This window comes from Oreochromis niloticus, linkage group LG22 (assembly GCF_001858045.2).
Source record: "Oreochromis niloticus isolate F11D_XX linkage group LG22, O_niloticus_UMD_NMBU, whole genome shotgun sequence".
Lineage (NCBI taxonomy): Eukaryota > Metazoa > Chordata > Actinopteri > Cichliformes > Cichlidae > Oreochromis > Oreochromis niloticus.
The window spans coordinates 21,240,088-21,254,436 of record NC_031985.2 but is presented as its reverse complement, the minus strand read 5'-3'; the positions used below and the strand labels follow the sequence as shown (position 1 = coordinate 21,254,436).

At 41.0% G+C, this 14,349-nt stretch overlaps 1 protein-coding gene across 2 annotated transcripts; it reads left to right on the top strand.

Moving 5' to 3' along the window:
• Nucleotides 1-371: 371 nt before the first annotated feature.
• On the top strand, nucleotides 372-11,841 carry rbm24a (RNA binding motif protein 24a). 2 transcript variants are annotated; one of them, XM_025902392.1, is made up of 5 exons: nucleotides 372-424; nucleotides 576-830; nucleotides 1,898-2,021; nucleotides 2,138-2,192; nucleotides 9,259-11,841. In XM_025902392.1, exons 2-5 carry the CDS (start codon nucleotides 663-665, stop codon nucleotides 9,614-9,616), a joined length of 705 nt encoding a protein of 234 aa, XP_025758177.1. In that variant the 5' UTR covers nucleotides 372-424; nucleotides 576-662; the 3' UTR covers nucleotides 9,617-11,841. The 2 variants fall into 2 exon arrangements, with proteins under 2 accessions (XP_025758177.1, XP_003444119.1); XM_003444071.5 differs by having other exon boundaries at nucleotides 374-830.
• The last annotated feature ends 2,508 nt before the right edge of the window (nucleotides 11,842-14,349 follow it).

Below are 14,349 nucleotides of genomic sequence, written 5' to 3'. Positions count from 1 at the left end.
AGTACTTAACTTTATTTTTCTGAGAGATTACTACTAAATTAATCAGCTCAGCTCACATATTAGCTGACATTAGTTCAACTGAGAACTGAAACACTGTGGAGGGTGAACCCCCCACCCCCAAACATCCACATTATTTTTCACCTGAGCTGTTCCTCGGTCACAGGTCCTTTTTGTGCCAAACGTATCATCAGTAGAATCGGGTTTTGTTGGGCCCTGATGGTTCATTAAACGCGATTCCGGCCCCGGATCTTTGTGGTGAAGGAGCTCCAATGTTTCACACTGAGCCGCACTTCCCAGCTGTTTGTGCACGCTGGTGGGAGGAACTAAAAAGTGGGTGGAGTTAGAGGCAACGCTTTTAGGAATGGGTCCCAAACCTATTTAGTTAGACAGCAGAGTTACCAAGAAGAGCTGGAAACACCTGATGGTATCTTTGGGACAATCCGCTCCATATTTCTACCCTCTTACTGTCGCAAGTTAAATCTACCTCCACGCTTCTTTTGTCTTCTTTTCTCTTCTGAAAAACTTTAGAGCCAACTGATCTCTCACTTTCTCTCTCTCTTTCTCTATCTCTCTAGTCATCCAAAGTATTATCGATAAGGAGACATTGCACTACTACTATTATTTTTTTATAGTTTCTATTTATTGTATTTTTTGCACTAACGATGCACACCACGCAAAAGGACACGACCTATACGAAGATTTTTGTTGGGGGTCTTCCCTACCACACCACGGATTCCAGTCTCAGGAAATATTTTGAAGTTTTTGGTGAGATTGAAGAAGCGGTGGTCATTACCGACAGGCAGACCGGCAAGTCTAGAGGTTATGGATTTGTAAGTATCACTCAGTAACACCACAGCTTTCCACAGGAGTTTATTTGCGTCTATTTGCGCACGTTCCAGAAATTCGTGTCACCACGTTTCTTCTGTTAAGGCTCGCTGCTGTTGCTGTCTTGCACAACACCGTGACTAGCATTGATATATCTGTGGGTCACGGGTTGTTTATGTTTTGATAAGCAGCTCCTGCTTAAATTTGTCACTGGCTTCTGTTGCAATCTCGCACCCACCAACTTGTTGCGCGCTGGTATGCGCCCTGACACGCATTTTTTTAAGGAGCTGTTCGCACAGTGGCAGCTGTGGTGGGCTGAGAGAAAACTCTCGATTATGTCTTGATATTGTAGAGCAGGTTTTTTGAAACGGTTACAGTTTCTTCCTCTTAGGGTAGTTTACACCGTCTTGCTGAGACTTGTCATCAAATCCGAGAACTCAGTGTTATTCAATAATAAATCTCTTTATTTGTACATATACATATAGTTTGACTAAGCTGACCTTCACATACATGTAAGAAAATTATCCAAAAAGAGAGATATGGAAGCCAAGCCTGAGCCTTTATTTAAGTAACCTAATTTTTTTCTTATTTACCCTTGATTTAATCAAATATTTACGTTTGTGTGCTGGGATCAATGTTTAACTTCACGTTTGCTTAGATCCTCTCTTTACTGCTCCTTCTAAATCATATTCTTTTATTATTTATCTTTACTTTATTGTCTCCCAAATAATGCTTATGACCAAGCTCACATGGATCCCTCTGATTAGAATTAAAGGCTGTAAAAGGAGAACTGAGGGCTTTGGTTTGGTTGTGGTGGTCAGCCTGGCTACCATTCACTGCTGATAAGTTTCATCACATCCACACGAGGGTGATAAATGTGTGTGTGCTGCCAAATACCTGCCACTGTCAGTGATGGCCACACAGGCGCACACAGAAGGAGGCCTCTGTGCGCACACACACTTACACTTCTGTGCAAATTGTGGTTTCCCTCTTTATTACAAGCTCCAATCATTATTGAACCCTCAACTGCCGTTAAAAACCTCCTTCAGCTCTCCGTTTATCCTCCTCTCAGGTGACGATGGCAGACCGTGCAGCCGCAGATCGGGCCTGCAAGGACCCCAACCCGATCATCGATGGCAGGAAGGCCAACGTCAACCTGGCATACCTGGGTGCCAAGCCTCGGGTGATGCAGCCAGGTAAGACCAGCCAGTAGGATGTTTGTTTGTACCTCAGGGTTTGAATCTTAAATATAATTTCAAGTTGTTGCTATAAGTCAGTTTTTGTCTATATTTGAAGTTATTTTGTTTTGCAGGTTTTACCTTCGGTGTTCCCCAGATTCACCCAGCATTCATCCAAAGGCCTTATGGGTAAGGACTAACGAGTCGACATGTATTCATTTCCTTGAATAAATGTTAACCATCATCAGAGTTGGAATGTAAGCTATAAATAGAGCTTTTCTTCCCCAATGATTGCCCACCAAAAAAAAACCTCCAGTCAAAACTGCTTTTCCTAAGTTCGACTGTTTGCAGAAATACGTGTGAGTGTGAATACATTCTTGTGTGAGTGTGCTGAGTGGACAGTGATGGAAACTTTACAGCCTCACTCAATGTTATCTATCTTTCTCTGGTTCGACAGGCTCGCTCTCGGTTAAGCTAACTGTGCTGGTTTGTGGAATAGTTCTGATCAGAGAAAAGGAATTACCTGTAGACTCAAACGCACACAAACAAGCTCTCAAAATGGTGATTACAGATGCATGTACGTGGGTTTCGTTTGGACTTCTTTTTCATTTTATTTGAATAGAACTTAGCTTTGTGTGCCGTTATGAAGTGGTGTTGTTAGCTAAACCGTGTGCTTTCTTTACTTTAGTGATAAAAAAAAAGTAAAAGAAAAGAAAAAAAAGCTGGACTGATTGTTGTTTTTGTGGGGTGTTCTTTTTCCTTTTTGTGGAAGCGTGTCTACTTTGCAGAGGAGAAGATTTTTTAATTATTATTATTATTATCATTGCTTTTAGCTTGTGGTTGATCTGTTTTGTTTAACAGGATGTGCTGTTACATGTTTCTTTCTCCTCCTTCTGGCTGTCTTGTTTGAGTGAGTGGTGACTTTTCTGTGTGGAGTTTCTTTCTTTCACCCTTGCCCCCCCCCACCCCACACTTTCCCCTCACAATAACAAAGCTTATCACTGCTTGCGTGTGCTCATTGCATCTTCCTGCTGTTTCTTACATTAACACAACACGGCAGAGACCAACTCACTGTGAAATGACCTCTTGTGGTCTGTCAGCCTCCTTTTCTTCGCTCTATAGGGAGATGCGAATGTCTTATGAATGAACCGAAAGCGTCCCACTTAAAATGTGAGCTTATATGTGTCTGACTTCACCTGAACATACGGGGGTTATGGGGTCTCACTGTGCATCTGCACACGTCCACATGCACCCAGCTCAAGTCAGTCAGCACCAAAGTCTCCACTGTGACACAAACAAATGTCTGGATGTCTCTCTCTCTATCTCTTATTCTCTCAGAGCGAGCTTTCGTCACATGGGCTCGTGGTGTTAAGGAAAACAAGCGCACCCATTGTGCCACACAAAGCCCTGAATGCTGACACTGCAGTCGCATGAAGCTGAGCTGTGTGTGTGTCTGTGTTAGGGGGTCCAGTGAGGGTGCACGAGCTGTCGCTGTGTGTCATGTAAGAGCAGGGAAGAGCCCATTTAAAAAGGGTCATGTGAGTGTGTTAGGGGCCGGCCTAACATGTAGCCTTTAACTCTTTATCCCCATTAAGTTGACTTTTGACGTCGCCTCTGTACACTTAATGACAGGTTTTTGCACCTCAGTATATTTCATTAAAGACGTGGTTTGACAACCATTAGAGTGAGTTTTTCCAAGGGTAGCCATCATTAGCTGAGGCAGAGAACATCTGATCCAAACCCAGTCACTTTGTTCTATAAGCAGGCCTGAAATATGGCAGAAACCACTCAGTTCAGAAAAGACCTTAAAGGGTTCCTCCTAGTAGGCAAAAAGAGTTAATGTGAATTTGCACAAGTTATGAATCATACATGAGTCATATGTGAACAAATGTAAGCAAACTGTTAATCTATGAAAGCAAATTACAGACAGAAGTATTTTTCCATGTACAATAGCTCAAATTAAGTCCAGATTTTAGTGAAGAAAATTTATTTAATTAAATGGTATTTTCCCAACAGTGGCTTTCAAAATCCAAAAAGGATGTCAATGTGCCATACAAAAATACAGTGTCAAAAATCAACTTAAACTTCAGTTGTGTGTGAAGTTAAAACTTCATAAACTGCTCGTCCATTTATTTTCTTATCCAGATCAGGTTCAGGTTGCTCATGGCTGTGCTCTGATAGTCCTGTGAGCAGATAGGTTTGCATAAACTGCCGGCAGTGTCGTCTTTTTTCCTTTTTTTCACATACCCGGTGAGGTTGGGAGGTGAATTCCAAATGGGAATTTAGCATGACCCACTCCGGGGACAGCGGCTGGTGGGGAGGATTCACGAACATGTGTCAGGCTCCAACCCTGTCACCTCACCTTCAGTTTGAACATGGTGCAGAGAAAGTTAAGAGCTAGCCAATCAAATCGTCTGTACAGTCGACCCCCGCCTGTTTGCGGTTTTTCTGGATTTTCTGTGGAACTAACTGATTGTATTTTCATGACAAAATACATTTTTTATGATTTAAAAAAAAGGTGGTGTTTCTCAACATGGGGAAATGGCATCAGCAGACACGGCCGCGGCTACAAAATATCCCAAGACCTTCAAGTGTTTTAGGATGATAGTTTAAGGTATATATGGTGTTTGAACTATTAAAACAGGCAGTTATAAGCATTTTAGATGGGTCTCAAGTGTTCATGTATTTCTGGTATTTGCAGCTGGTTGTGGCCCTTAACCCCAGCGAATACCAGGGGTCAGCTGTATTAAAATGATCTAAACAAAGCGTTAACTGAGAGAGCAACTTGGTTGCCTGTGCAGTTCAGTATTACATAAAAGAAGCTGCTGTGAAAAATCAGCCTGGTTTATATATACAAAGAATTTAACAGCTAGTGTGGCTAATGCTAATCACTAACTGATGCTCGGCCAGATTTCCTTGTAATGATTATCTATTATTGCTATGACGATCGCACCAGCAAAGATATCCCCCCAGCTGAGGAAATGCATCTGTGTGAATAGGGTTGTCATGGTATTAAAATTTCAAACTTGTAAAGATTTTGACCACATCCTGCAACAGCAGAAGTAATGGCAAAGACGTCAAAAAAAACGTCTCAAAAACGTATTCATTTTTAATTAATTTTCCCAATCATACATTAGACAAATTTAACAAAATAAGTGCTTAAGATTAAGTTTAGCCAGAAGCTTCTCTTACCATTTACTCTGCTCTGCCTCAGTCTGCAGCTCTTTGCATCCTCAGCTCTGCTCGTCTGGGGTTTTTTTGCTCAAGTTTGTTCTCCACACTCTGGACTCTTTACGCAGTTCAGCAACTCTTCCACCGCTGCTCTGCATAGCCAGTAACCCGCCTGGCTTTCCGTATCCACCCAGTCACAGCTCAGTATTCCATCTGCGACCCGTTCAGCCTGCAGTAATGAATCTTTAACAAACTACAGACTGTAGCACCTACATTTATGATAACAGGTGTAGCTATTGGGTAATTGCTGCCAGACAAGTTAACATTTATGATAACTGTTTAATACTTAAGTGTTGTTGAAAATGAAGATTCAGTGACCTCTTTAAAACTTGTGCTGTTCAGTGTTATGAATGTTAACTACTTCAGCTGTTAGTAACGGTAGGAGCTAGTCCAGTGCCTGCCTGGAGACCACTGTTGTTGTGATTTGTTGTGACTATATAAATAAAACTGGATTGAATACAAGTGTCACAAAGCGAGCTCAGGGGAGGCAGAAACCTGCTGCGGAGCAGAAGACCTCGTAAACAGATTAGAAGAAAAACTGCAACGAGTAAACAATTAAACCTCATGACTTTCTGGCTGCATTCTTCCTACACATGCCCCACTTTGCGTTCTTTCTGTCCTTGTCCCCACAAATATGTGGAGATGTACACTTCTACTCTATCCACAAGGGACTCTGCAGAGAGTCTGTTTTTAACACAATAACAGTAACTATATGCAGCAGATATCCATCTTCTTCAGGGAGCTCCAGAGATGTAAGGCAGCCATTGAGGAAAATTTACATTCATAACCTTTGAGTACATCACACTGCTCGGATTAAGTTCCAATATCCACATAAACACCAGGCCTTAATAAATTACTTTCCATGTAAACAGCTGACCCGAAGTCTTCAGTCTGATTTAGAGAAATGCTAGTGTGTAACTGCAGCCACGATCTCCACAGCAGGGAATAAATTTGTTAGAAGTAAACTCAAAGTGAGAGAGGCTTAGGATGAAAGCTCCAGTGAAAGTTACAATTCGCAAATCACGAACGTGGCAAACAGCGTCCTCTCTTCCTTTTAAAATGAATCAAAGAACCTCTTTAGACTGATGGTCCCTTGAAGTCACTTCAGCACTGAAGTTTGCATTTTCACATTTTTTTAAGAGACAAATGATCACAGCTGAACATCCTTTTACATCCAGCAGCTCAAAAACTGAAGTTCTTCTCTGTGCGCTCAGAAAATCTCTCTGTGCTGCTGCTGTTGCTGTTAATACGTCCACACGGAGTGACTGGTGAAGGTTTCGCACAGTAACTTTATCCAGGTAGCCATCTGTGTTTCGATTATGGCTCAGTTACAAATACTTAAGTGCATCAGAATCACCGTCAGCTTGGTCGTAACAACTCTTTAAATTAGGAAATGTTTGTGACGCCGACCTCTCACACTGATAATGAACAAGTCCACATGGCAGACAGCATGCAGGCTGGACGACAACCTTTATTTAGCCCTGAACTTTAATGACTACCGGGACCTTCCAATAAAGAAACACACACACACAGGAACAGTCAGACCAGCATACGGCACAAATCAGCTACATATACTGGGAATAGACTGGGATAACTTAAATGCTCTTATTCTGCACAGAGAAAAACCTTTTTTAGTTTGTTTGTTTTAATAAGGCAGAGCTTTGCTTTCTATGGCCGAAAACACCGCTTATGCTATGTGTATATCTGTGTGTGTTATTCACACACAGTATCTTGTAATACAGATTTAATACAATGTAACTGCAGTAATATCTAGGAGTCAGACAAATATTAGAAAGTGTGCGCAAAGATGCGAATATCACATTATGAGATTATTAGATTTGCTGTCTTGCACAATCCATTTTCAGAGCACAGCACTGTATGCTTGCATACTGCTCAGATTATCGAATTATATTATTATAGATCTAGCACTAACATGAGATCCCAAGTCCTGTTAGGGGCTTATTTGCTTTGCTTTTCACACAGTGCACCTGTGGGTCTGCTGCTGCCTTTTTAATTGATTAATTCAAATCCTGGCATCAATTGTGCAAACAGAGTTACAATGTGTTTGTTGATCGGTGCACTGAGCCCCCCCCCCAAAAAAAGACAAACCAAACCTGAAATATATAAGAGGTTTATTTATTAAAATAATTAACAATTAAGGATAATTTGCTTGGTATAAACTGGATGAATGCCAATTAAGTACATTTCATTGGACCAGAATCCCTTAGTTATACTCATGTAACAAAATTAATAGAAAACTTACACATAATTAAATTAGTTGATTTTTTTTTTTTTTTTTTTTTGCGTGTTAGACCAGCAAATACTTGCACAACTGAGCAACCCTAACCCATATGACGTCTTTCCTCTCTGTTTGTTGATAATACAGTGATTTCACATGAGATAACAGCCTGTAAACATCTCTCTGCACCAGTGCCGCTATATATATATATTTTTTTTATTAGGCCAGTAAAATATCTAAAGCCTTCCTGAGCCCACTGAGTTTCTTTAGTGCCACTTTCAAAGTGAGTTTTTTGAATCACATGATGCTGAAAATGCTGCTTTGGAAGGTTTTCTAATTAGTTTAACTCTGAAAAAAAACAAAGAATCTTTTCAGGGTAGAAATTTACTGACCAGCTTTCAAAAATGCTCTTATGTGGACATCTTTAGCAACAGCAACACCATCCCTCCACATTTCCACCCCTTTGCTTTACACCTTTGCTTTTCGTGTCTTTTTTCAGTTGAGTGATTGTGCTGTGCCCTCGTCATGGTTGTTGCTTTTGTGAAATGTTTTTTTTCCTATATATCCTCCTCTCTGACACTTTGCTCTTTATGTTTTCTCCTGTTTTTCCTGGTCCACTGTTTTCGGTTGGGATCTGGATTGGATTTGGATAATGGAGTGCTCACAATAGGGTTGCCACGATAGATCCCGCTTTTTATACTTTCTGATCGTTTTCTCTCTCAATCCAGACTCTAAAGTGACCACCTGATGCCCACTGATTGTGCAGATTTTTCCTTAACAGATTTAACACCAATCGTTATTTAAAGTCAGATGCACGGCTGTTACTGGAATTCTGTTTTCTCACTTCATTTGAGAGGGGATATCAAAAAGGGAACATTTCTTATTTTTGCTTCTTACTAAAAAAGTTGACTTTTCACTTCTCTCGCTCAGAATCGTGTAGATTATAAAAGCTCCCTTCCTGCTTGCTGTGCAGCTGAGTTTCCAGACCTTATAGAGACTGGGGGCTGGGATAAGGCTATGTCATGGAGGGCAGAATGTGCTCATTGTTCAGAATTGTTTATTTAATCGAAACATCCCTCTCAGTGCAGAGCCTAGTCCCAGCTCCCCCCACAGCCTCCGTGGCTCATTGTCCCGACACAGAGGGGGAAATGGCCAGCAGCGTCCCTTTTTAAAACTGTCCAGCTGTCAAAGTGGCAGTGACATTTTCACAAAGCTTCCCTGGGCTCATCTACTCTGTTCACACACACACCCCCACCCCCTGCCACTGTAAGCCACCCGAACCCCGCTACCCCTGCTCTCCCTCCAGCAGGCGGGGGACAGAACCAGAGTTAAATGTACAAATTGACCATCAGATGAGCTGCAAAGCTACAAATCTCAACCCTCTTTTGTCTCCACAACGCAAACTCAAACATGCCCCTCAGGCTCTGCCTCATAGAGAAGATGATGTCAGTACTTCATCCAGATGTAATCATACAAATGTGATTTTTTTTTTTAATTAAGAGAGGAAACAAAGAAAAAAAAGAGTCTGGGTGTTGAAAGATTTTCTCACCTTCTAGTCTTTTCTAGTCAAACTTTTTCTATTTTGGCAACCCTATATTGTTCTAATCCCTACTAGCAGACATTTCCTCGCTCTTCTTGACTGGTGAACTGGACTGGGTCTGGGTGGTGGGAGGGCGCTTGGCCGCAGTGTGTTGGAGTTGGGTTTTTGGGGGGTTGGGTCTTACTGTCTTTTTAATGTTTTGTACTGAATCAAACAACTGTCACATCTGTGTGCTTCTCCCACAGCATCCCGGCCCACTATGTGTATCCTCAGGCCTTCGTTCAGCCTAGTGTGGTCATCCCTCATGTGCAGCCTGCAGCCGCTGCGCCTCCCACCGCCTCATCCCCCTACATCGACTACACCGGAGCCGCCTATGCACAGTATTCTGCTGCAGCAGCCAACGCTGCCGCCGCTGCCGCTGCCGCTTACGAGCAATACCCTTACACCGCCTCCCCAGCAGCCACAGGCTACGTGGCCACTGCCGGATACGGCTATGCTGTCCAGCAACCTTTAGCCACCGCTGCCCCGGGCTCGGCCGCCGCTGCAGCCGCAGCCTTCGGCCAGTACCAGCCTCAGCAATTGCAAGCTGACCGCATGCAATAGCAGGCCCTGCAAGCGCTGGACATGCAGAGCAAGGAGGAGGTCCACCCCAGCTACAGCTGATCTGTTAAAAAAAAGAAAAGAAAAAGGAGGGAGTGGCCTTAAGGGTGTGGCGTGTCAACAGCTCAGAAGCAGAGTTGCTTTAAAAAGGTGATGATGATGATGATGATGGTGATGATGGTAGTGGTGATGATGATGGTGAGGTGGGAACTTTTTACAGTAACTTTTCAACTTGCTGTGCTTCAACCAAAAAAAAATGAAAAAACAGAAAATGAAAAAAAGCCGCAGGACAAATAATGAAAATGGTTTTCTATTATTATTATTATTGTTGTTGTTGTTATTATTACCATGATTATTATTATCATTACTATTATCATTGTAGTACAGTACTTATTTTTAGAGTAAAAAAGATCCAGGAACTAATCCCTGTGGTTGGTATAGGTCCTATTGCTGTCTTTAACGTTAGTTTTTAGGAAAATACTCCTTTTTTTCCTCTTGTTCGGTTATTTAATGCCCTCATAACATTTATATTTATTATTTGTTATTATTAAACACTGAGGGCTCTGCTTGTTCTTTTTGTCTTTTCAAGTGCATTTTTTGGAAGTTGATATTTTCTGATAATCAGGGAAATGGAACTGTTTCCACTGTGTTAGCTATTATTTTGTGTGACTCGCCGTGTCACAAACATTTGAAGAACTACCTTATTATCTTCCTGATGCTGAATGTCCCTTTTTTTTAAACTCTGTGTCTCTCAACCTCTTGACCTATGCAAAGCAAACAAATCACCATGAGACAAAGAAACAAAGAAAAGAAACTGAAAATGTCATCAACTCTGACTTGACTCTTGGACTGAAAAAAAAAGAGGGGACTTGGCAAACAAAACAAAGGCACTGACAAAAGGAGAGAGACTGAAAAAATGGCTTCGGACAATGAGAAACACTAAATCTGTTGCTTTTCCACGTTTCGCTCACATGTAAACTGACACATACATCCAGAGCTGCACACATAGCAGTCAAAGACAAAGGCCAGCGCAGTCGTGCTTCTCTCTGGCTCGGCTTTGGAGAGAAGCAGAAAGAGGGAGAGCAGCAGCAGCTGCTGGTGGTGGTGGTGGGGGTTGGACAGAGCCAGCTCCAGCGCCACACAGACGGATCACTCTGGAAAGAACGCATCACTTGTGCTCGTTTGTTGAGCTGTCACATTTTAATCCCCGGCCGAGCCCTTTGGGAACCAACTTTACCCCCCACCCCCACCCCACCCGACTCGTCCTCCACCCCGGTCATTCAGCACTGCCCCCGTCAGCATTTCCACCTCTGTGCTGCTGTAGTCAGGTACGCACTCACAAACACTTTCACCAAAGCCACCCCAACAACTGGCCTGCCTCATGTCTGTCAAGAACACCAGGTGGGGTGGGGAGGATGTGGGTTTCCTCTGTGATGTCGTGTTGGTCTCTGTGCCTTAAATGTGCCTTACATTTTTACTGCTATTTAAGAGAGAAAAAAACTCAAAAAAAGAGAGAAATCTACTATTTAAGATATTTATTTTTGAGGGTTGACTATGTTGACGCTCTGAGAGTAGAGACTTAGTGGCGGTACTGTATTAATAATATGATGTACTCATCTCAAGGCATATATAAGTTATTGATTAGTTTTATTATAATTATTATTATCATTATTATCATTATTATTATTAATAACATAATCAACCAAAATGTTGATGTAGGAGTTATTTAAAAATGTGCACTGTACTTCTATTTTTTATCTTTTTTGATTCTTCAGAACATGACATTAAATATTAGCTTCATGCCTTTTTGTATGGAAGAACTTTATTTAAATGCAGGCCTCCTTGCATGCAGACAGTACTCTGCCTCTTCTATGTTTAGACGAGAGGAAAAACTAATCTTTTTTTTTGGTAAAAACAAGCAAAAAAAAGCTGCTTTTCTCTACTAGAATGTATAGCTGTTGTCGAGGTTTCAGTAGCTGTGCTCTTTTTTTGCTTCATATTCATCAGATGGGCAATTTTACACTGTTGGGAATTTTTATACTTGAACTCTTTCTTACAAGGGAAATAAGATAAACAACAAAAAAAAGTTTAATGAAGCTTTTCATTGTCACTGGATGAGGGCATGTAAAGTGTTACTATTAAATGCAAAGGTCCTGTTGATATTAAAACCTTTACTTCAGAATTTCAACTTAATTTTCTCAAATTGGAATAAAATGTTCTATATTTAAGAAGGCTGCTTGTCTTTTGTTTACAGAAACACATACTGTGGTCACTGGTCTTTCTCCACAAATACACCTCAGTCTACTGTTAACAGATTTCTGCTATGATATGTTTGAAACTCCAGAGTGCTCAAGAAATCATGTTATAAACAAAAGAATATGATGGTTGGCTAAAACTGATTGGGCGCATGCGCCGGGGGAGAGTGGTCAGGGAGTGTGACTAGTAAACACTTAGCAAACAATTAAACCGTCAATAACTGTAGCAAGCAAAATGCTAATGCTAATGGAAATATGCTATCATTTAATTGATCGGAAGTAAATGTACACTTTTCAAATAATGGTGCTGAACAGCTACCCCTGTTCTACAGTGTCATTTGACAAGACATAAACCTATTAACTTCTCATTACTGATGAAGACTGACAACAGCTGGTAGTTTCTCTTTGCCAGAAACAAAAGAATTTGTTTGACAGCGCTCACTGGACTCACCAATACTCTATAGGAAAGGCCCCAGTGTGGGTTCAAACCAGTAACTCTCTTTCTGGGAGGTTGTGCTGTCCAATTACCCTTTAGAGCTGAAACATGAAATAATTGCCACAAAATTCTGTCTTTTTGAAAATGGATTGTGTATTTAACCTTCTGGCAAATAAAATAAAAATCATTAAATATTAATTACATTAGATATCATATATATATATTATATTTTAGTATTGATTGTATTATATTTAGTATGTAATTGTATTGTAATCTATTGCTTAAAAATGAAATGTACAATTTACTTTGGTTTATCTAGAGCCCCTTTTCCATACTTACTTGGATCAAATCGGACCTACTAGATCCGAGTTTTCCATTTTTCAGAGTTTTCCATTAGGTCACAGCACCTGGCACCAGGTACTTTTTTAGTACCTGCTAGCCCGGGGTTCCAAGCGATCCGAGCAGGTACTAAAATGTGACGTTGTCAGACTGCATGCCACCGATTGGTTGGTCAGTAGCGTCACCTGATGAGTCATGAGAGTGTCTCATTCACAAAAATTAAAACCGACATTTCTGAAACCCGGCAACAAGGGAAATGGCTACAAAAAACAATGCTGTGTTCTCCGAGTCTGACAAAACGCCACAGACTGAACAGCACGTATATTCTTGCTTCGATGTTCACCTTTTTTGCAGCATATTAATTACGTCGTGGGAAGCTTGGACGCATTGTTATAACAACAACCATGCATATTAGGTAGTGCTGGACAGAGCATTCTCATTACCAATTTGTAACATACCATAGTAACACGGAAGGTACCCTTCTGCATCCTTATGAGGAGCAGATTGTCAATTGAATCCAATACAGTGCCGCTCGTTGCGGTAACACACGCTTAGAGCAGAGACTCCAGCCATCCATTCCAACCCTAACCCTAACCTTAACCCTATCAGAGAGTGTTTTCCAAAGTGATTCATGATCAGAACGTAAAACACTTTTACATGTATAGATTCATTCCAAACGGCTCGCATGCCTCCGAACATGTAACATACCGACACATTGTCACAGCCTTGATATTTTACGTATTGGGATGAGAATGTGATGTATTGGATTGTAAATGAAAACCAGTCGATTCGAGTAGGTACTAATGGAAAAGGAGATAAGGGGGGGAAAACACACTGATGGTTTAGAAGTCTCAAAAACTGCATGTATCAAATATTATTATTTGGAATTTAGTAAAGTACACACAAGTAGGAGTTTATGTTGTAAACTTCATGATTCAAAAGGGAGTTTTTCCTTCCCACTGTTGCCAAGTGCTTGTTTATTGGGCGTCACTGGATTATTGGGGTTTCCTCTAAATTATTGTTCAGTCTTTACAATATAAAGCACCTTGAGGTGACTTTTGTTGTGATTTTGTGCTATATAAATACAACTGTATTAAATTAAGATGGGTTAGTGAAGAGCACCCTTGTCAAACTAAATAGAAGCAGCTGTGTCCGTGTCCAAACCAAGAAGGTCTTTCTAATGGCTGTGGCTGTGGCTACAATGTAGCTTGCCATCACCAGTGGGTGAATGGGTGAATGACTGGATATGTAAAGCGCTTTGGGGTCCTTAGGGACTAGTAAAGCGCTATATAAATACAGACCATTTACCATTTACCATTTAATGTGGCCACTGCCATGAAAAGTTATGAAATGAAAACAAAGTTGACAATGGATATCCCAAAAAAAACCCTGTTATAAACATAAGCATAGCAAAATTATATTTTTTTAACAAGTTTTCATAATTTCTGAAATGATTGTGAAAAATTGTGTTTATTTATGTTTGAACATAAATATGTGGCCCTGTAAGTCTAAGTGTGCGTGGTCCCACATGAAACCACGTTATGAAACACTGGAGTTTGTCACGCCCAGATTGAGTAACCATGGATACTAATCAAGTCTCTGAGGCCTATCAATGATTAATCCCTGCTCTAATCAATAAGTCATGTTAAGAAGAGTGAGCTGCTCGCTTTCTGACGTCTTTCATTCTACTCAGAGGAGCATTTTGG